Source organism: Bubalus kerabau, chromosome 1, assembly GCF_029407905.1.
Source record: "Bubalus kerabau isolate K-KA32 ecotype Philippines breed swamp buffalo chromosome 1, PCC_UOA_SB_1v2, whole genome shotgun sequence".
Classification (NCBI taxonomy): domain Eukaryota; kingdom Metazoa; phylum Chordata; class Mammalia; order Artiodactyla; family Bovidae; genus Bubalus; species Bubalus kerabau.
The window spans coordinates 193,640,694-193,664,251 of NC_073624.1; the positions used below are offsets into that span (position 1 = coordinate 193,640,694).

The 23,558-nt window shown below is 41.2% G+C and overlaps 1 protein-coding gene across 1 annotated transcript; it reads right to left on the reverse strand.

Moving 5' to 3' along the window:
* Nucleotides 1–1,209: 1,209 nt before the first annotated feature.
* Nucleotides 1,210–21,144, reverse strand: ISOC1 (isochorismatase domain containing 1). Its single transcript, XM_055548408.1, has 5 exons — nt 20,787–21,144; nt 10,787–10,906; nt 10,477–10,680; nt 8,325–8,441; nt 1,210–2,447 (listed from the first exon to the last, which is right to left on the reverse strand). The coding sequence occupies exons 1-5, from the start codon at nt 21,093–21,095 to the stop codon at nt 2,301–2,303; spliced, it is 897 nt and encodes a 298-aa protein (XP_055404383.1). The 5' UTR covers nt 21,096–21,144; the 3' UTR covers nt 1,210–2,300.
* Between the last annotated feature and the right edge of the window lie 2,414 nt (nt 21,145–23,558).

Below are 23,558 nucleotides of genomic sequence, written 5' to 3' on the forward strand. Positions count from 1 at the left end.
TGATCCTGCTTCTACCCTCCTTGCAATTCAATATACTGGACTCTTCTTTAGTTTATGTGCTCAAGGTCTTTATTTACATCAGTTAAAAGAATTCTGTTACCCTACAAAATTGCAGACACTTCCAATTCCAAGACTAATGTATTAAAATTAATTCAGGTTTCCTACAATAATAAGGCCTTGTCACCTTGCTTGCATGATCAGCAAAGAAGGCAGAATTCAAAATTATATTACTCTAAATACAGCATTACTTTAATGCTGTATTTACATTCCTGAACCTCTGACATAATTCAATTCACATTTACTGAGAAGTTATGCTATATCTGATTTTGTACCAAACTCTAAGCTTCTATGGGCATCTTTGTATCTTTAGCACATAGAACAATATTTAGATGTACTCAAAATAAGCTTTCAGAATAAGTATAGAATAAATGCATAGGTCCTGCTTTCCAGGAGCTTAGAATCTAGTGGGAAAGATGGGTTTTAGCCCAGTGAAATCCATTTCAGACTTCTCACCTACTGGCCTGGAAGATGCCACTTTATTATTATCTGTGTTATTTTAAACCTCAGTTTGTGGTAATTTAACACAGCCATAGGAGACTGACTCAAGGTCACAGAATTGTTTTCAGCTGTGAAAAGGTTTCACTGGGGGGGTGTTCCAAGGGAAAGAAGAGCCAGGGATCCATGAAGGAAAACAGGTGATGTTAGTTAAATCCTTGCTACTTATAAAGTATGGTCCCTTTTGAGCAGTGCTGATGGAAACTGGCTTTCTTGGAAATGTAAAATGTCAGGCACAGAAGTTAGACCTATTGAACCAGATTCAGCATTTTAACAAGATCCCCAGGTGACTTGTATTCATATTAGTTTGAGGAGCACTAGGTTAAATTTACTAAAAACTAGTTTAAAACATGTAGAAATCTTTGATTCTTCTTTTTTGACACACAAGTTTGCTGAGAAAAACAATTAAACATAACCATAAGAAGAATGCTATATTGCTTTTGTTACATTGTTTAAAAAAAAAAATACTACTGCTTTTAAATAATTAAGAAGGCCCTTCAATAAAATCCAGTTACTCCCACGGACAAAGAATTTTCCTTTTTAGAAAATATCCATGAGTTGAAAGATTACAAATACAAAAATTTTATACCCCTAAATAAATATTCAAATCCCTGGAATAATAATCAAAGAGCCATGTTGTGGGGGACAAAATGATTTCATTCACATAATACATTTTCTTTAATTACTTTAATACAAAAGACAGAAATGTTTCATGTTCACATAACATTAAAAAAATGTTTTAAAACCCTATAATAAGTATTAAATGAAAATTAATTTATTGAATGGCAGTAATCACTACAAAATTAATACTACCGAATTATTACTGAGACCTTTTACATTAACAGTAATTGGATGTTATGTGGAGAAAATATCAAACAAGAAGATGGATGTTTTAAAACTACATTTTATCCAGTCTTTTATCTTTTTGCTAAATCTAGTGCATATTAGAAGATGTATTCAAGATGGTTATAAAGCTATTCAGCTAAAGTAATACTTCAAAGATCTTAAAAGAGCCCTCTACAAATGATATGACATTGCTATCAGTCCATCTGTTTACAAAATCAAAAATACAAGTAATAACCCAATGAGTCCTTCTAGGTAAAAGATTCAATTTAAAAAAGAGAACATTAACAGAGAATTAGTGATGGTGAGCAGAAGAAAATCAACATAATTAAGAAAGGTATATAATTATCCAACATGACTTCGTCTGGTTAAACCAACGCAACTTAATAAATAACTTGACTGCATTGTGAGTGAAAGGGGTAACAAGATCCAGAGTCCTGTTTTCAAATTCTCATATAATAATCCTACTTCAATCAACCTGTAAGGCAAAAGCACTGAATCCATATTAACATCATAACATACATCTTACAATGATACAAAAGTCAAACCGTTACTGGGAGATCTCTGTCTTTGTGACAGTATAGGAAAACTTCACAAGAGTGTGCACTTTTGAAAGTATGATCAGTGTATACGGTATAGACAAAACAGGCACCTCCATTATAATTTTTTTTTAATAAATAAAAGCACGTTAACATAAAAAGAAGTTAAGCAGCACCTGAAGCCTTTGACATGTGTAACTAAATGCTGGTACCCAAACGGTCTAACTGGTTAAGTTTTACTAAGAGGCGCAAAAAAGGAGCCAATTTTTGACTTAACATTTTAATTCTATGAGAGACAAGAGCTTGTCTGGGCTTACAGTCCTGTCATCAGACAGTGAGTAGCATACCAGTCTTTCACATGTCTTATACTTTGGAAAGTAGACCCGACTCTGGGGCACTCGCCTTAATTAGATTCTGAATTTCCTTGAATTTTGGATGGTCTTTATCAGCCACCAGCTGTAGCAGAACAGCCTCACTTGTAGTCACAATGATCCCGGTTCGAGCAAGACGCTTAAGGAAAAAAAAAGATAAACACAAATCAAGAAATAAGCATGAGAATGAACACTATATTAAAACAGCAAAAAGCACAGTGAGACATGCTAGTGTCCTCTATAAAAACCATGGTGCTCAGCCATACCATCAAATTCAGTGACGAGGAGAGAGTTCAAACTAGCCATACCAGAAACCCATGAGGATGATTCTCAATATTATTAATATTAGTCCCAATTACTAACATTATAAGAAAAAGAAAAAAGGTAGCCAATATAATGACTTAGATGTGCCAGAGACAGAAGGGATCAAGGCTGAGGACTGTAAAACAACGATTCTTAAATTCTTTTTCCCTCTCTCCAAATATCTGACATTAAACTGTATACCCTTTGTTAAACTGTATACTCTTTGTTAAACTGTATACCTACTTATATACCATAAGTAAAACATGGGTGGCAGAAAAGCCTCATGTGAGGTTAAGGAACATTCCCCCGAATGATAACAGAACCACCACCCTTGCCACTATCATAAGCTTTTCAGAATCACAAACAAGAGTATAAAATTTAAGATTGCACAGAGTTTCACTGACAGGTCAAAGAATATCCTTGCTACATCGTCCCAGTGGAATCATAATAAAGAGCTAAGGACAGACATCTCTAGGAGGGGACAAGGAGAGAGTACGCAGGAGGGATGAAGAGGGAAAAGGGAAGGAAGGCAAAGCAGAGAAAGCACAGAAAAAGTGTGAGTGGGGACAGGAAGAGAATTCCAGGGTAGAGACCCATTTCCTGGATATATTTCTCAGAAACCCCAAGGGGAAAAGGAGACCAGCTGTTTGTCATCCCATGAAACACCCAGTGTTAAGAGCCGTAGAAGATGAGGTGTTTAGACACAACTCCTAAGCAAGTTAGAAAAAAACATGTGAATCAGTGTCATATCATAACGGGCATCACTTGAATAAATAGGACATCTCAATGGAGCCAAAGTAAAGCCTTCAGATGGCTGTAGATCCTTAGCCCCAACCCTTCCACTGGCAGCCTCTTCCTTTTTATCCCCAAGGACCAAGAAGGGGGTATAAGCCATAGCCTACTTATCAGATAGCAAGTTCGGGCCTCAACCACCAGAACAGAGGAGTGTAAGGAGCAGCTGATCACAAGTCTTGAGAAATGAAAAAACAGCAGAGTCACAGAGGAAAGAGGAAGAAATAAGCAAGGCTGCCAGTGTCCTTTACGTTGGGACAAATACCAGACGATGAGTTGTCTCTGAGTTTTTTAAAGACTTCTGGAGACTAACTTCCTCCTCCTTGCTTTTCAGTAAACTCCTGACTGTCAAGTCAAAACCCTTAGAAATCTCAAAGGACTGTGTGGTTGCTTCAGACAGGAGGGTGGGCAATAAATATAAGACGAGCTGTGTCTCAGGGCCCTGAACATCGAGTCACCTAAACCCAGCTCTCTCCCTGGCTGGCCTGCCTTCCTTACTGTTCCGTTGAATCAATGGCCTTTCAATGAGTCAGCCTGAATCTGAATCATACTTTCAATGTCTGTGGAACTGCCTTCTATATTCCAAAGTGCTAACGAAGGTCAATTTTCTCAGTAATCTTTTTAGTTCTTTCATGAGGCAGGAAGATCAGAAAAGTGTTCCCAGGTCTGAGAAAGAAATGCAATGACCCAGCAAAGACACAGCTCTTCATAGTGCTCTGCTGACCCGAACCGGGTCCACTCTAAGCCAACAGCTCTCAGGAATGCTAAGAGGCCAAGGCAGGGGCAAGCTGGAACGCAAGAGGAACACACACAAAAACATTTTAGTAAACAGAAACCTACATACAATTACTTAACTTCAACAATAAAGTATGGCCAATATTGAGCATATTCAAAAGTAATCAAGCCACAGGACTTCCCTGGAGGTCCAGTGGTTAAGACTATGCCTCCACTGCAGGGGGCACAAGTTTCACTGCCTCGAGGTGTGGTCAAACAAAACCAAAAAACAAACAACAACCAAAAATAGTAATCAAGCCGAGAACCTGTGTTAGGGGAAGGCGTGGCTCATGCCTTTGCTAAGAATGCTAAGGTCAGGCTAACACATCTTCCCATGGTGCCTGTCCAGCACCAACTGGAAACGGTGCCCAAGCAGAAAGAGAACAGGGCACTTGATCCAGACACAGGCAGGTTGCCACTCACCACCTTGAGCTGTGAGGACACCTAAGACACTGGTCCCAAACTCACTTCATCTCCTGGCTTAAAAAGGTGAAGGTGAAGGTGAAGTCGCTCAGTCCTGTCTGACTCTTTGCGACCCTTTGGACTGTAGCCTACCAGGCTTCTCTGTCCATGGGATTCTCCAGGCAAGAATACTGGAGTGGGTTACCATTTCCTTCTCCAGGGGATCTTCCAGACCCAGGGATTGAACCCCGGTTTCCCGCATTGGAGGCAGACGCTTTAACCTCTGAGCCACCAGGGAAGCATAAAGGGACAATTAAAACTCCAGCTGTTTAATGCAAATGGGTACTTGGCTTAATTGACTTCCAGAGTTCTTCCCTTAGACTTACAAAGTCAGTCCAACTAGGCCAAAGGAAAAGAAAGGTTACTCTGACCCATAAACCTAAAAATACATGACAGCCTCCTAGAGGGCAGAGGAGAAAAAAAAAAAAAAAAAAAAAGACTAAACCCATTAAATTCCCAAGCAACACTTAACAACTTCCCAGAAGTACAAGGACATCAAGTTCAAGAGAGGGTTTTATTCTGTCTTCTCCCACATTTACCCTGCAACTATGAATTGAAAGAAAAATGCCTGACAGATGGGAGGTACTCAAAGCATTGTGAGGAGTAGAACACACACCACAGATCCCGGCAGAGAAGTTTTAGTAATGGTAACGATAAATCTTATTAGTTTAATGATCTGAACAGGCAGGGTGGGGAGTCTCAGGAATGATCTTGAGTAGTTGTATTTCTCAAGGGAAAGAGAAGAAGGGGAGCTGACCAGATTGCTGTTTCACTTTCATAGTCACAGAAGAAAAGAGGAGACTGAACATTTCTCCCAAGGACTGAGGGACTAACTAAAACACCTCCATAGAAACTTCAGACCGAGAGGAAAAGTCTGAAATGTGGAACATCTTCCCCCATCACCTCTCGACCTGCGTCTCTCCCCTCCAACCTCAGCCCTGTGACCCCAAGCAATGCTGGCTGTTCCGTGCAAGCTCAGTCACCGCAGTCATGCTGCGATCCTGTGGACTGTAGCCCACCAGGCTTCTCTGTCCATGGGATTCTCCCAGCAAGAATATTGGAGTGGGTTGCCATGCCCTCCTCGAGGGGATCTTCCTGACCTAGGAATTGAACCTGCACCTCCTGTGTCTTCTGCATTGCAGGCAGAAATCCACCCCAGCCCGTATTTTTTCCTTCCCTCCTCAGAACTTCTTAAGACTAGTCCCTTTCAAGTCTTGGAAGCTGATATATGCTTATATATTTCTGACTGGAAGGAGCTCATGAAGACAAGAATAAGAGCTATAATAAAAATAAAAGCAACAGCTAACACTTGAGTGTTAACTGTGTCAGACACTGCTGCTGCTAAGTCGCTTCAGTCGTGTCCGACTCTGTGCGACCCCATAGACAGCAGCCCACCAGGCTTCCCCATCCCTGGGATTCTCCAGGCAAGAACACTGGAGTGGGTTGCCATTCCTTCTCCAATGCATGAAAGTGAAAAGTAAAAGTGAAGTCGCTCAGTCGTGTCCGACTCTAGCGACCCCATGGACTGCAGCCTACTAGGCTTCTCCGTCCATGGGATTTTCCAGGCAAGAGTACTGGAATGGGGTACCATTGACACTAAGTACTACCAATACATTATTTCATTTAATCCTCACAAAAATCCTCCCATGTAATGACTATTACTATTTCTATTTCACTGCTGACAAAAAAAATTAATCAGTTGATCTAAAAAAGGAATGGAAAATTTTACTCCAGTCAAGATGCTGATCATAACCTGGGAACAGACCCTCAGAAAACTCTGAGAACAGTTCTGCCCATCAGAAGTCAAAGCACAGTTATGTAAGTTTTTTGAGACAGAGGGCTGTACATGAAATGATAAATTATTGACAGTTTATAGAATCCAGATCCAAGCGCCACGGTGGTGGGTCACATGACACTTGAGACAATCAAGAAGGAGTATTATCTTTCAAGGAGCTGTCTACTCTTTACAGTTGAACAGGTATTTCTTTTGATGGGGAGATGTGCTTGATGCATAATATGCATACGCAGTAGGGGGGAAGAGGAAACCAAAGGGCAAAGAACACTTTTTCAAGTTTAAATTTTTCTATTTTGCCATAAAAATATGAATTTTATTTCATATCACTAATGAGAAATCTAAGACAAAGATATTAGGTGATTTGTCCAAGGACACAAATTTACAAAATGCCAGAACCTGCATTCAAACCTGTATTATCCCTCTATTGTTTGGACTCCTGATCAGTGAGATTACAGGCTACCTCTGAAAGAATGAGGCTCAGGTATTAAAGGCCAACTGTTTTATTCTGAGTCTTGGTAAAAGACAGAACTGCCAGCAATAACAACTTTCTGTAATAAATGGCATAATAAAGACAAGTCTGAAAAATGTAAATGAATGCAGGACAAAAGTTCTTGAAATCTCTTTACAAGAAAGAAAAATTTCTGGTTTTATATGTTCTTAAGTTCTTTGCTTCCTTGGGAACACTTCAAGTTCTGGACCTCAGCATTACCATAAAGGTTATTCACGGATGGATCAGATTACTAAGAAAATTTGAAAAGTGTTAGTTGATTAACTCTGACTGTAGGGAGAGCTTAAAGTTCTCTGCTGAGAGGGGAAGAAGCAATACTTAGTATCAAACTAACCAGAGAACCTGATAGTCCAACTGGACTTGAAAATCATTGAATAAAATTAATAAAACCTCCCTCTTCAGGAATAAAAGAAGGGATGGCCAACCAGGGCCTTGAAAGCACTGCTGCTGCCAGCTACCCTGCCGGCTTCCACATCAGCCCTCCCCACTGACTTGACCCTTCATCTTTCTTTCTTATTCTTCTTTGCCGAACTCACCACCCTAGGGAACATTTTAGACTACGAGAGATGACTGAGCAATCTACAGAGAAAGTGGCTCATAGGTCAGCTTATGCATGAAACACTGGAGTCTCAAGAAAAAGAAAAAAAAAATCTACATTTCCCATTCTCAATAAAAGTAATTAGTTAAAAACTCAGCAATTCAAATCCAGATTGACATTACTTTAAAATTATGATAGAATTAGAATTAAACAAAACAGACAGAAATCCACAATGTGAAGATTTCAAAGGATTAATTGTGGGAGTTTGCTTTTCAATAGTCTTGGAATAGGAATTGCTTACGTAAGTCTACTGTTATGCAACGCTGATGAAAATCACTGACACGCCACGCAGAGCCATTAAACACTGTGTGTGCGTGGTACCCACAGTCAGTGACATGCCTATTTCCAGAAATTCAAGTCTGACGAAATCTACACAAGGCTGAACCAGGCTGAGGCCCACTAGGCACTAGGTTTTGGATAGATCTTGATCAAGTTAAGCCTAGATGAGCTGCTTTTACTTTGCAAATCTTTAAATAGTTCAGAGTAAGCGTACTAGAATACCTCTTAGTTCCTGTGCAAAACTACAGTAAAGTTAAGACAGAAGAGGTAAAGGAGTGTTTAGCATCCCTAGAAATAAAGACAGAGCAGATGTAAAACAGGATATGATGGTGAGATCTTAGAGGCTGGTTGTGCATAGTAGAGACCTTGGAAATCGGCGAGTCTGATTATTGTCAGACCAAGCTCAAATTTAAGAGGTAAATTTTCATTGCTGTTACATATTTAATATTCTCCAGATTTATCTGGAAGCCTTGGTAAGTAAGTTATTTTAAAACAGGACAATTACCTCAAGGGCAAACATCCTGTCCATCATGCTTCTCGATGATGTGGCATCAGCGACAATATGAACCTCGATACCTCGGCCAACGAGCTCCAGAGCTGTCTGCTGGATGCACACATGAGTCTAGATGGAAAGTAAAAACCCATATGTAACACTGTGGTACACGACAAGCATTTTACAAATGTGCAGCAATGCAGTAGAGCCGAAAGAGCACTACAGGACTAACGACCTTGTCCTACATTGAGTTGTGCCTTTAGCCCACTAGTGATCTAGAGCACAAACAGCATCTCTGGCTTTGGTCTCCTCTTTGTAAAGTGAGGAACTGAATTACATCAACGGTCTTTGTCCTGGGGACCTTGAACATATTCTTACAGCTCTGTGAGCATTTTTTTTTTCCTGATATTTTCATCCGTGTCTCACCTGGATGACCTTCATTCAGCTGACTACTACCACTTGGTTTTGATGCCGCTCGCAGTCGGGTTTATTTCTGTTTTCACACCAAATGCCTGACACAAAGAATGCGCCTGCAGTACTGTCGACTGAGATAATGGTGGGAAAACTGAGTTGTTACAAGGCACCCAGTAGTAACGGTAGGCCAAATTAAAAATAACGTGTAGCTTAGGCAAAAAATACCCAGTATACATCACCAGCAAATGCATTATACAGATTCCAGCTTTCCAAGTACAAACTTGTATCATTCATTGGCAGGGAATAAAGAGTAAAAACAGGCTCCAACAATAAGTGGATTATATAAGCAATGAAAGCAGATTTTAATAATGCGACAAAGCTGACTTTATCTTCACATGACAAGAGAGCCATGGAAAATTATAGACTAACACTCATTAAAGTTAGCACTGGAGGACTGCTTAAAGATTATTTTGATTACACGTAAGAGCTAATAATGATGAACAAATAAGAAAAAGTATAAAAGTCAGCAACAAGATTTGGCATGACATATTTATACAAATAGGCTTCTTTTATTTTGTCAGTATTGAAGTCAAAATACAGAAATATTTAATATACATATAAAACTGAGGATACATCTTTCTACTATTAAAACCCACTACTATGAAACCTACTATCAAAACATCATGGGTGTCTTAAATTATTTGGATTTCATTGTTTTTATGGTTTTCATAATTTTATAATTTCAGTTCAAGAGAGTCTTATAAGCTATGAATAAATACTTATATTCTGCTTCTACATGTCAAAAAAGCCCCCAAAATCATTTTAATCAGTATTAAGAATCCATGAATATATTTTTTCCTTAAAAAAAAAATGTACATGATTCAAATGTGGACAATGAGGTACATGACTTCTAAGGTTTTCTAGAACAAAAACATGACCAAGATGAACTCCTATAACTCCTACATAAGTAAACATATTATCTTTGATGAAAGTGTGTTCTGAGTAGTGGTTCAAAGTAAAGGCCCAAAGGTCAATCAACCTACATTCAAATGCAACTCGATCCTTTAACTAACTGTATGACCTTGAGCAAGACACACAACATCTGTGTTTAAGTTTCCCCATCTCTATAATATGAGGAGACCAAAGGTACTTAGATCAGAGGACTGTTCTGAGAGTTTAACAAATTAAAGGATAAAACAGTGTTTGGACCAGTGCCCTGATAATAGTCAACATTTAACAAATGGTGGGAGTTATTGTCTATCAGTTGTTGCTGTTTAGTCACTAAGTCATGTCTGACTCTTTTTGGACCCCACGGACTGTAGCCCGCAAGGCTCCTCTGTCCATGGGATTCTCCAGGCAAATATACTGGAGTGAGCTGCCATTTCCTTCTCCAGGGGATTCCCGACCTAGGGATCAAACCCATGTCTCCTGCATTGGCAGGCGGGTTCTTTACCACTAAGCCAACAGGGAAGCTCTTTTTACCTATATAGTATTCTGTATACATGGAGAAGAAAATGGCAACCCACTCCAGTATTCTTGCCTGGAGAATCCCATGGGGGAAGGAGCCTGGTGGGCTACAGTCCATGGGGTTGCAAAGAGTCAGACAGGACTAAGCGACTCTCACACACACACACACACAAACACACACACACATATACACACACACACATTCTATATACAAAATTACATTCTGGAAATAACAAGTTTTCTACAAATGAACTGTGTCCAAAACAGAACAAGTGGTACTTACTTCTACTCCAAACAACACAACACTCCTGACTCCAGGAATCTCTGCTAATGCTGCTTCCACTTCTGGTAATACCATTGAAAATTTGGTCTTTGGAAGTACCAGCTTTACACCTGTTAAATCAATTTCTTGAACAGTGCTTCCAAGACCTTTAGGGTACTGTTCTGTTACAATAACTGGAATTCCTAAAATCCGGGCCCCTTGTAACTGGGGGGAAATAAAAAGCACAAAGATAAGTACCAATATACATACATTTGTGTATGAATGTATATCATGCTTCAGCCAATTAGAAAAAATAAACAAGGAAGCATACCAATCTCTGTCCCACACTAATAATATCTCCAAAATACTTGATGGCTGGTCTGAACCTTTCTTGCATATCGCAGCAGAAAAATACAGTGCTTGAAGGCGTAAGATTTCCCAGGGTAGTGAGCTGAGGAAAAAAGAAAGAATGATTTAGCATTTGTTATACAGTGACATTTATTTTCAGCTGGAGGTCAGTAAAGAGAGAAAAACATTCCTACTGTTTGACCCATTAAGTCAATTTTAACAACTATTGTTTAGAAGAAATGAATGATAGGAAAAAAAATTATCCCCAAAGATGTCCACTGAATTGCTTTTAATAGTGAAAATTTGAAATAAACCAAGAATTGACAATACAAAAAATGATTTCACAAAACATGTTTAGCCTATTAAAATAGTATATGCATATGTTTTCAAAAAAAGCACACCTCTAAGAAGAAATGCTTATAATCTAATGTTAATTTTAAAAAGAGCACAGTTCAATAGTATTTCGAAACTCTAAACATATGAATAAAAAGTAGAAGTAAATATATGAAAATATTGACAAGTGGTTACATAGTTAGGGATGCTGATAATATTTTTTCTTAGTACCTTTCTTCTGTTTTTCAAATGCTGTTTTAAAACATTTGCTAAATGTTAATTTAAAAGTATGTATTACTTTTATAATAAAAAATAGTAAAATAAACAAATTTGATGACAAGATTGCTTACAAGTACAAAGAATAAAATTTAAAATAATCTGTAGCAGAGACTATGGAACAAAAAATGAAAAAAAAAAAAGAAACAAACAAACCTAGAATTACTGCTATTATCAAGACAGAAATATTAAGTCAGTATTCTCAAGAATACCTTCTTAAGAGTTCAAAAAAAAAAAAGCAATGAAATGATGCCAACCACATCCCCACTGTCAAACGGAAAGACATAAACCTGACATCTGAATTCTTACACATGTTTATCACAATCAAGAAAATCAGTGAATCAAAGTGAAAACTGGGTATTAGGTTACCAAGCTTTACATTAATTGCTGTAGTTGGTCTACTACAATAACTTGGGCCCAACATGGATCTCCCAAAAAGTGAAAAATCACAGTTAAATACAAGAATTTAATCTAACTGAGTTCTAAAAAACCCACTGTGCTTTTCTTTCCACCTTCTCAAATTAGACAAGCTCTGGAAAAGACGCAGTTTGATCCTGAATGAGGCTATGCCACTACTCTTGGTACCCTTTAAGGCTCCCCTCTAATGAACCTAAACCACCAACAGATAATAATTATTTCTAATTTTCTAGAGAAACCTGAGTCCTGATTACAAAGGTGGTAGCTTCACCACCAGCCTGACCCTAGACTCTGCCTTAGTACCTCGGCACATGTATCACACTTAAGAAACAATTACTCCAAGAATTAAATGAATCATTAAGAGGAATCTTTGATCCTTAGCAGTATGACTGCTCTAGTCAGTACGTTCTTTATTTATCTGCATCCTGGCCTGAAGGACTCTGGCACCTTAATCTCCCTCTGGTATTAACTCTACAGATGTGTACTGATTAACCACACGCAGTCCAACACCACGTCCACGTGAGAACGGGAGTACCATCTGTAATTCTAAACTATGTAGAGGGTTTTCCTCCTCTGTCAATAAGGAATGTTTAAAATAAATATTCAAGCATTTTGAATTATATATGCTCATCTTTGGCTGCTTCTTTACTTAAATTTTTAATGCAAGTACCATGCTTCCTTTCAGTCATTATCAAAAGCAATGAATCTGATGACTATATAAGTACTTAGGGTACTAGGTTGAAAACCAACCACTATTTATGATCATGTATCTTAAATTCTCAGGAAATATTGAATCTTGGCTCAAAATCCATATATATATATTATTTTAGAAATTTGAACCAGGGGTCCCCAGTGAAAAATGATGTGTTGAAGGAACATGATGAAAAGTGGTTTCGCTGCAATTGCCCTGTTTAAAACAATTGTGATGCAACTCAGCAATCCTGCCATTCTACAACATATGAAGACCAGCAAGCAGGCAAAATGAAACTCTACGAAGTTGCCAGGGTATGCTGGATAGCCATGCACGAACACACCAACAGCCTACGCTTACTTGGATCTCCAGCTCTCGGATCTTACCTCAGACCGGAAGGACTAACTCTGTATATATTCCTAACAAGTTTGGTTGCCTGGATTATAAATTAACATAAGGTAAGAAACAGCAAATGTACAAGTTTGCTGAAGACAAGCAAACGGATAGCAGCAAGGAATAACAGCCGAGGAAGAAGAGATTCAAAATACAGTAAATGCAGATCGAAACTCAACCAGTTCTCAGTCTAGACTCCAATGAAGGAGTAACAAGCTGTATGTTAAGTTATAAATTGGGACAAAATCATTGTCTTAGACTCATTAAGAAAATCAGTTACATAATATTTCAGGACTACCATATAAAATGGTCAAACTACTGAATATTGGGATGTTAAAGGAATAAAACCATACCTACTCAGAAATCCTAGATTATTCAGAGTTGTGGTCTCCCAGGGTTCCTGTTACCTGGTGCTTCCCAACACCTCATTACAGCTGTGAGGTATCTGTTCTGGGCAGGGGACCTCATCAGACATATGTCATATTAGAGAAGGTCAGCAAACGCAGCCCTGAAATCCTTTCCAGCAGAGGAATCCATCATCTCTAAACTTTCAGTTAAAGAAAGAAGCCACAGAGACAAGGGGGTGAGGGCAGAGATGACTGGTTATAATTTCGTGAAACAAAAGTGCCTAGATATTCTCCTCTCCAGGAGTGGACACCCCTTGAATGTAGCCTGCACCGAGCAATTTGCTTCCTCACAACAGACAATCGAGTGAGAGGGTAATTATGAATACGGCCTCAGCCAGGCCATCAAGACTGAGGCAATCAGTGAAGTCAGGGTGATGGTATTCAGCCTGGATATGTGATGAGAATGACCTTTATGATCTTCCTCTCACAATCCCACAGCCCTGGTCTAAGCACTGAGAAAACAGCAGATAAACCCAAACTGAGATCATTCTACCAAAATATCTAATCAGCACTCCTCAGAATTGTCAAGCTCATTAAAAACAACGAAGCTTTGAGGAACTGTCATAACCCAGAGGAGCCTAAGGAGATGTGGCAACTAAACGTAACTAGTATCCTGGATTGGATCCTGGAGCAGAAAGAGGACATTAGGGAAAAGCTTGTGAAATCTGACTCAAGTGTGGCACTCAGCTATAGTAATTTACTAACAACATTGGTTCTTCAGTTGTGACAAATATGACGCAGTAATGGAAGATGCTGGCAAGAGGGGGAACTATGTCACATATACAGGAACTCTCTGTGTTATCTTTGCAACTCTCCTTGTAAATCAACACGATCCTAAAATTTAGGTAAAAAAATTAAATGGTCTCCCTATGTCATAACAGTAGCGGGAAAAGCCACTACTTTATGAATAATCTCTATACCATACAAGGGAGAAAAAGGAGGAGCTGAGGCTACCAAAAAAAAAAAAACAACTACTGAAAATCTCTAACTACATCCAATCAACCTCTTATCCACCCCAACTCCACATAAATTTCAATAATTGTTAAATTACACACTGACTCTATAATCCAGGGACTTCATAATTTGACTCAGAAACTCTTCGTACACCAAAACCTTGTAGATAACTAAAAGTGCTGCTCATCATCAGACGTGTTGCAACTCCAAGAATGCAAATTAAAAGTGGACTTGACCAAATGCTGTCATAGGTAAACGCGTAGCAATTAGAGATCAACACATATTCAAGAAGTCCGAAGAAATCACATATAAAAATGTTTATATACACACACCTTCATATATTTATATATCTATCTATATACATCACCATACACATATACATAAAAAATATGCATTTTAATGTATTGAATACATATTTCAACACAAAAAGTTGATCACAATCAATGGCTTTCTCAAGCAACAGTTTAAGACAAATTTCAAGTATAAAATTTTTGCTCACTTTCTTAACTGTCATAGCTAGAATCTGACCTTAGATTTCATAGTCAAAAGACTCTTCATACCCAAATTCCATGACTACCATGATCATAACAGTATTCACCCTGCTTCACATCCACATGTGATCTGACCATTTTCTAACAACAGCTGCTACATCTGCAAGGAATCTGCTCCTCCCTTGCTTGGTCCCCCTGGTTTCTTGGGACAGGCACAAACACGATGGCTGGTCTTGTTCAGTGATACGTGGTGAGCCACTTCTGATCTCTCCATAAACGTAGCAATGGTGAGAGTTGTGTGTTGAACTGTGTGCTCCGAAACTCAGATGCTGAATTCCTAACCTCCAGTACTGCACCCCAGTATTGCCTTATTTGGAAACTGAAAACACAGTCAGTCAAGACGAGGTCATACTGGAGCAGCATGTGCGTGCGTGCTCAGTTGTGTCCCAACTCTTGGTGACCCCATGGACGGCAGCCCATCAGGCTCCTCTGTCCATGGCATTTCCCAGCCAAGAATACTGGAGTAGGTTGCCATTTCCTCCTCTAGGGGATCTTCCCAACTCAGGTGGATGCCTCATCCAACATGAGAGGCATCCTCATTAAAAAGGGAAATCTGAGCACAGAGAAGGCCATGTGAACATGAAGGCAGAGATCAGTGTGGTATGTCTACAAGTCAAGCCATGCCAAAGACGGCCAACCTATCACCAAAAGCCAGGGGAGGCATGAAACGTCTTCTCCTTCACAGTCCTCACAAGGACCCAAATCTGACCTAAAGCCTTTAGAACTGTGAGAACATAAATTTTGGTTATATAAGCTACTCAGTACTCAGGTACTTTGTTACAGCAACACCCGAGCAAGTGACTACAGTGAGTAAACTGTGTATCTTTAGAAATGACTGAAGTCTGAACTTGTGAATGCAGTGTTTTGAAAATTTTAGTAGTCTATTACAGCAACAATATAGGCATGATGTGCTTGGGAGAGGGGTCCAGAAGGGAATATGAGGTATCATTATTTCACTGAGAAGTGTTTCCAAGGAAACCTGACTATCACAGGTACAGGAAGGCTTTGTTTCAATACTGACTCAAAACAGAGGCCTGTGACACGACTCTCCCTGGCAATACAGGTCAGCCCATGGGCATCAGAATCTGAGTTCAAATGGCAACTTCACTAATTTCAATTGCAAATCATTAACATTTCTAAACAGCAGCTTCTTAATCTGGCTTCGCTGGTGGCTCTGAAAGTAACTACCTGCAATGTGGGAGATCCAAATTCAATCCCTGGGTCGGGAAGATCCCCTGGAGAAGGGGATGGCAACCCACTCCAGTGTTCTTGCCTGGAGAATCCCATGGACAGAGGAGCCTGGTGGGCTACAGTCCATGGGGTCACAAACAGTCAGACACAACTAAACACCTTCACTTCAATCAGTAACAAAGTACTAAAAATAGTTGCTACCTCATAGGGCTATATAGAAGGCAATGGCACCCCACTCCAGTGTTCTTGCCTGGAGAATCCCAGGGACGGAGGACCCTGGTGCACTGCAGTCCATGGGGTCGCATAGTCGGACACGACTGAAGCGACTTAGCAGCAGCATAGGGCTATTTCAAAGACTATCAGTTTCATGTAAATCGATCAATAAAAGTATTAGGTTACTGTGCATCCCTCTTATAGGAAACATACTCTGTGCTTTCAAGTTTAGCACATGTTAAAAACAGTTCTTCAATAATGACGTTATTAAAATACCACTTACTACTATGATCCTTTAAGAAACCAAGAAATATAGAGAGAGAAACACTGATAACGTCTAACTTGTTAGCACAGTCTACAGAATTAAGAAATGGTTCATAAAGTAGATTTCCAAATGTTACCAAAAGACTTACAATTATTGGTACATGATCTGTTTCTGAAAAATAGGTTTGGGGCTTTTTAATTTAGACTGCAAGAGAATATTTATTTCACTCTTATTTTGCAACCTACTCACCTATTGTGAACACTAATGTGACTGGCATTAAGATTACAACTCAAGCTTATCAGTTAAAGTTTGAGCTTTCCAACTGCCCGCGGGAGGCCAGCCAACTCCACCCATTTCAGTGCTGAGGACAGAGGGGTTCTTTACATCATACCTCATGTTGGGGTGACGGTGAAGCTGACCAGATCCCAGGAACACAGTGACATCTGATTCTACACTGAATTCCCCCTGGCAAATTAAACGTAGAAAAAAAGTCCCGAACACAGATCATAGCTTCCACTGGCACACAGTTTATTTATAGGTAGCCTCGCATGTATCCACAAAGAGCAAAATGTGTACAACGCTTTGGGCAGTAATTTGAAATGTTAAATTTTTTACAAGGCAAGTGGGTGGGCGAGAGACAATCCCTTAGGATTCAGCTGTTATCTCCAGAGCCCCTGACACTGTCAGCCTCCTGAGAAAAGCCCTGCCTACTTCTCTAACTCAAGAGTTCTGAGCATTAGCTTATCTACCTGCTCCTCCTACACACTCCATGGTTAAGGTTCTGAAATCAAAAATCACCGCCTTCCAACTAGCAAGCCCAAGGGAGACCCAAGTCCCTTCCCTTTTATCAAACCATGCCTTCTCTTCCTTCCCACCCTGAACTCTGGAGGCACCTTCTAGCTATAAGATATCCACACCTCTGTTTAAAATAATCTTCATACTAACACACTTCCAAGAAGGTAAAACCTGGAGCAGAATCCTTTCCCAATTAAACACCTCAGAGAAGGTCAAAATAACCTTCCCAGGAAAGCCCTTATCTTCTGCCCACACAAAGCTGCCAGAGCCGTCCCTCCTACGTACTCAAGTAAAATACTCTTAATTGGTGTCATCCTTAACCATGTCCATTTCTTCCTCTCTTCTACTTGGGTTCTGCCTTCCCTGGTGACAAGCTGGAAAAACACACTGGTAGTGGTATGATATCAAATTTACATGAGCTTCCAGGGTTGAATTCTCCATTAGTTAAAACTTGGGAAATACCTTGTGAAAAATTAACACTTGTTAAGTCATAAAAATGACCTACATTCCCACTGTATAAGCCTCTCATTTATATTTCTTCCCCTTTGTCTCAAAATGCCTCAGACTTCAAGCATTTTGAGAAAGCTGAAGACACATAAAAAGTGCTTGAAACATGAGCTGTCTTTAGCTACCTGAGCTGTCAGCAGATACTCGGTCACTGTTACAGAATATTTCAGAAAGGAAGACACTAAAAAGTTATCAGATCTTAAAGATGAATCTCCATAGAACAGCAAACCAACCACCAGCGCAGGCAGTGTGTTTTGCAGGGTCATTAGCAACAGTCAGTACAAGCCTAAAAGCAAACTTAGACCCCTGTGGAAACTGAGAATACATTCTAGAATATACAGGATGTTAGCCAGAGCTGCAGAGGCTATAAGGCCTTCTCCGAAATCACAAATGGCATTATTTAAGCCATGGATGACATGTGGCCAAACACGCTCTTCCTCCCTGCCTCTGGTAGAAGGAGCCTGTTGTCCCTGAGCATGGTCTCCCTGACAGCCACCTTGAGTCTTTCTGACTGACAGGCATCTGTTCCACAGAAGGAATAAATAGCATCAAAACAACTGATATTACAAGCCCAAGTTTGTGACTTGTTTCCCGTTCTGCTTGATATATTCATTAAGCATGAAAAGAGAACATGAATGCTGTGGCCAGCTGTAGGACCTTCACATGCTTTATTTACCATGAGACCTTGGGCAATTTCCTACATCTTCTGCTCTTTGGCAAAATGAAGGAGTAGGATTTTAGGTAAGGAGAATGAATTCGGTCTTACCCCTGTTTACATTCATTGTGCCAGGCACTTACAGCTGCCACTCAAATGCAGAATGAACTCTTAAATTCTTGTCCAGCTATGAATGTCCATGTCTTCAGGATTATACAGTTGTGCTCCAAAAAATATAGTAAAATGGTCATGAAAAGAAATATCTTCCCTTTTCCTTCTGGGAGTATCCATACATATATACATACATGTGTGTGAGCATGTATACACACACACATATATCTCTTTCTTCATATGGAAGGTATAAACAGGTATCAGAATAAGCATACGGATATACATGGTATGAGTGTGCAACCCTCTACATCCCATTATCTATTTTTAAGCTTGGTGAGGCACGTGGCTGAAGAGGTCAAGCTACTGTGATTACTAAAATGAAATAATATAAAAATATTTTAAATACTTTAAAATATCTAAAGTATCATGTAACAGATGCTTAGGTATTCTTGGACTATTTGGTGAAAAATAATTACATTTTCAAAAGGATGGGGCAGAATAGTGCTACTATAATTATTATTTTAAACATCACCACAAAAACTTAAACTATTATTTTATTTCCAATACCAAGCAAAATATTTCAAAAGCCACATGTGTCCTGAATTACATAATGCCTTTTGAGAATGTACAAGACATCTCAGGTAGATACATACATATTATTAATTTCTTTAGTTAAAAAGAGTTGTCAGACCCAGACTTTGAATTTTTCAAAAAAAAAAAAAAAATCCTATTACTGGGGGAGGGGGAGGCCTTAAAGACTTGGGGAGGGCACCAGTCTTGCATAACATCTCTTAGGTAACAGCCCCCCTTCCCTCCCAACCACTACAGGAAACATCACAAAGAAGTCGGCCTCCTCAGTAAAGCTCCAGATCTCTTCAGCTAGTATTTGGATTCTCGCCTTTATTAATGGGTTTGTCAAAGGTGCATCCAACTTCTTCGGTATTTTTGGCAGCATTAATCTAAACAGGCTGACAAGGAAGACTGCAGAAGGTGTCCGCCATGAAAACTCCTGAAGACAAAAGAAATGGGGAGTAGCAAACCCCTATTAACCACAACTCCCAAGAGCAGGGCAAATTCTAGGGTATCAGACACCAAGTACCTGCCTCTATTTTGGCTCATCAAGGGCTGACCGTGTAATCTCACAGCCTTTGTCCTCTGATTAAAGTACCTGCTTTGGAAGTTTCTGGACTGGGTGCTAGAGTGATAGCAAACAAGATCAGTTCCTCAGACAACTACAACTGAAAAAAAAACTAAAGGGCAGTCCTCAGAAAATGACACCTGAATATCAAAGTGACTTCTAAACCTGAATCCCACATTTCAGTTTGGTTTTCCAAAGAAATGGCTTACCTGTCTCTCAACCAAAAAATTGTCGATGGTGTAGTACCTAAAATACACCTTTTATTCTTGCTTTGCAACAGTGTAAATCCTCGAGTGAATCCTCTGAGCAGAGCACAAAAAGAACCCAGGAGGCAGATCTGTGCAGCATAAGAACACGGCTTTTTAAAAATATTTTTAAAAAGCTATAAAATAATCCTCAGGTATAACAACTTTTCCAGCCAGCACTATCAGGAAAGAATGGTCTGGCTAAAGTTGGGTATTTAAGAAGGTACTGCAGCCTGATTCGAATGACTTTTTCAAGGCAGTCAAATGTATACGTGTAATCAACAGATTCAGTTGACAGTTACTAGGAAGAGGCTAAACACGGTTATTTCACTTAGGGAAGGCTGAAGATCAAAGCTGGGAAACAGGAGGGGTGAAAGGATAGGACTCCAGAAGTTTGTGTTTCCGCAAGTGGTAAACACAACTCCGGGAACAAACCCCAAGGCCGACACTCCGCACAACCTCTTTTCCCCGGTTCTGCATCACCCCAAAGAAAAACACAGCTACTCTGCACAGCTCTTAGGTTACGCAGGCGGCTGGGACTTGCTCCCGGCACACAAAGCGGATGCGGGAGGCTGAGGACCACACACGTGGGGGCGTTCGCGCGCGCCGCCTCCAGCTGGGAGGCCCACGCCCCATCCTTGGCTGAGGACAGCCGGTGACCGTCACCTTCGGACAGGCGCCGGGGCTGGGCCATTCACGAGGCTTGCGACACCGGCGCGGCCCTTCCCAGTCTGCGAGGCGCGCGGGGCCGGCCGCCGCGGGGCACCTGAGGAGCGCGGCGGGGACGGGGACGCACGGGGACCCGGAGCGGCGGGGCGTGCGGCCCTCCCGCGGGACCCACCTGGATCTGCAGCGGCACGAGGCGCACCTTGCAGCGCTCGCTCACCGCGAAGCCCTTGGGCAGGTCCACGTACTGGCCCCACTCCTCCGCGAAGAGCTGCACCACGAATTTGCGGTGCATGTCGATCTGGTCGCCGTACAGGCTGAGGAACTTCTGGATGAGGAGCTCGTAGCCCGCGCCGTGCGGCACGGCCGCGGGCCGCGCAAAGACCGAGAAGCAGAAAAGCACGGGGACCGTGCCCGACGGCGCCCCCGCGCCCGCGCCGCCGCCGCCGGGGAGCGCTGGGACCGCCGGCTCCGCCGCCGCCATGTTCCCCGAGCGTCTGCGAGCTCCGAGGCCGCGAGGCGCAGACACTGCCGGCCGCCGCGGCCCCGCCTCCCCGCGCCGCCCGCCGCCCGCTCGGGAAGGCGAGGGGGCGGGTCCTGGCGGCCGTGGCTCCCGCGCCCTCCTCCTCGCCCGGGCGGAGGGCGGACCCGGCGGAGGGCCGGGCTGTGGGACCTGGGCGCCTGGCCAAGCGCCTGCGCCCGCCGCCGGGACCGCCCCCTCCAACCTCGGGCGGGCCGGGGACCCCGCACACCCTCGACCTTCCTGGGCTGCCCAGGGCTCCAATCCTCAGAGGAGATCGGTGCCCCCGCCTTCCAGCCCGCTCCGCCCACCGTCGAGCGGCGTTTGGGGCTGTGCTTAGGCATTCGGGGCTGTCCGGCGAGATCTGCTGGGGTGCGTTACCTGTCGGCCTTGTCGAAAGGCAGGCAGTCCTTGAAGACGGGGGTAGTAATATTAAAACTGGTAGGGCAGCTGATAGATGCCCTAAGAAGAGCGGTGGAAGTCAACGCTTCCTTAGGAGTGCCATCCAAGACGTAGAATTTCATGTTTTTTTAACCCCATGAAACATAGTCTCTCCAGTCGTGGATTTGAGATCTTACCCTCTCTATATCTCAATTCAATTTCTGGGAGAACTTGGATTGAGCATAGGCAAATATAAAGGGGTTTAAGAGTGAAAATCAGGATTTTTTTTTTTAATTCAAGCTGAGGATTTTGTTTTTAAGCAAGTAAAAACAATCACCTTCAAATAACTTTTTTACTTGTAAACACTTTAAGGCGCTATAATTAGCTGGAATTAGGAGAAGGCAATGGCACCCCACTCCAGTACCCTTGCCTGGAAAATCCCATGGACGGAAGAGCCTGGTAGGCTGCAGTCCATGGGGTCGCGAAGAGTCGGACGCGACTGAGCGACTTCACTTTCACTTTTCACTTTCATGCATTGGAGAAGGAAATGGCAACCCACTCCAGTGTTCTTGCCTGGAGAATCCCAGGGACGAGGGAGCCTGGTGGGCTGCCGTCTCAGGGGTCGCACAGAGTCGGACACGACTGAAGCGACTTAGCAGCAGCAGCAGGAAAGTATACGCTACGAACCAAGTTTCCTTAAAGGTCAGGTCCTCGGAAGAGAGGCTTATTAATCTAAATAAAATAAAATTTTAGATGTCAGGGGTTTCCTCCTCTTAGAAGGAAATAAGGAAGGTGCGGGGTTTCTTAGTTGGCACTGTTGACATTTGGAATGGATTCTACCTTTCCATGGGGGCTATCTTGTGTGTGTGTATGATTTTAGCAGCATCTCTGACCTCTACCCACTAGATGCCAGTATCACCCTGCACTTCCCTCTCACACTTAATTTGAGCTTGACAATCAAAAAAAAAAAAAAAATGTTTCCAGACATTGTTCAATATACCCCCAGGAGACAAATTTGCCCCTAGTTCAGAGCCACTACTTTAAAGTAATGCCAATACCATCCTTTGGCCTTTACTGCTCACTTGTATACAAGCTACTGAAAATAGTCTGTTTTCTGGCACCTCATCAAACTTTGCGATTCCATTTAAAACTGTTGTCTGGATCCATCAGACCCCAAATGACATCTTTGCAGATACTACTTCACTGCAAGGTCTTCTGTGTGCAGATGTGCAAATCTATGCTAATAGAATGCTAGTTTGTCTAGACTGATTACCAAAAGGTACCTATTCCAGGTATTAGTCTAGGGGGACTAATTGTAAAAGAGTTCCTTCTCCTTACTAATGCCTCTGAGACAGAGCAGGTTAGAGAAGTTGGTGTGAACCTCAGACCCCCTCAACAAGCACCTCTGCATCTGCACAATGTTTTCTGGTGGTCTTCAGTCAGCATACTTACTCCACTCTCAGATTTTTTAAGTAGGTTTCCAAAGAAACCAATTTCCGTATCCATTGTACTACCTGAGATTGGCCTTTGGCCATTTTATTTAATATTGCAGTCTCTGTGGGAATAACACACAAAGCATTAATAAAGCAGGTATTTGAGGAACACATCCACATTTACTGAGTACCAACTGTGTCATCCCTATGCTAGAAAAGGGCCATAAGTATAGATTTCATTGATAATTTACTTTTCTCAGGAATTTAAGTATTAGAGTACTAAATTTGATAAATGTCATTGGAAAGAGTCAATGAATAAGAATCCATCAGCAGATATTCTAGTGACAAGTAGAAAATAACTATCCTAACTGGCAAAATCATCACAGATAAAATGCCCAAAATGGTCTCATATAGGACTCTCAGAAGGTTTACTAGTTAAATTTAAGTACTTTCAGAATTTAAATTCTAAGCAATTCAAGAAGTTAGTTTATACAGTATTAATTAATATGTAATGCACTACAGAAACAAACTTCAAAATCTCCGTGGATTAATACAACAAAGGCTTATTTCTTACTCCCCCTAATGAACAGCAATATTTGACAAGTTGGTCACT

Excerpts from the sequence above, each read along its gene's own strand:
- ISOC1 (XM_055548408.1), bottom strand. The coding sequence starts at position 21,095 with ATGGCGGCGGCGGAGCCGGCGGTCCCAGCGCTCCCCGGCGGCGGCGGC. Across the intron at positions 10,681-10,786 it reads TTAGTGTGGGACAGAGATTG|TTACAAGGGGCCCGGATTTT; the intron begins GTATGCTTCCTT and ends ATTTCCCCCCAG. Across the intron at positions 8,442-10,476 it reads TTGTGTTGTTTGGAGTAGAA|ACTCATGTGTGCATCCAGCA; the intron begins GTAAGTACCACT and ends CTTTCCATCTAG.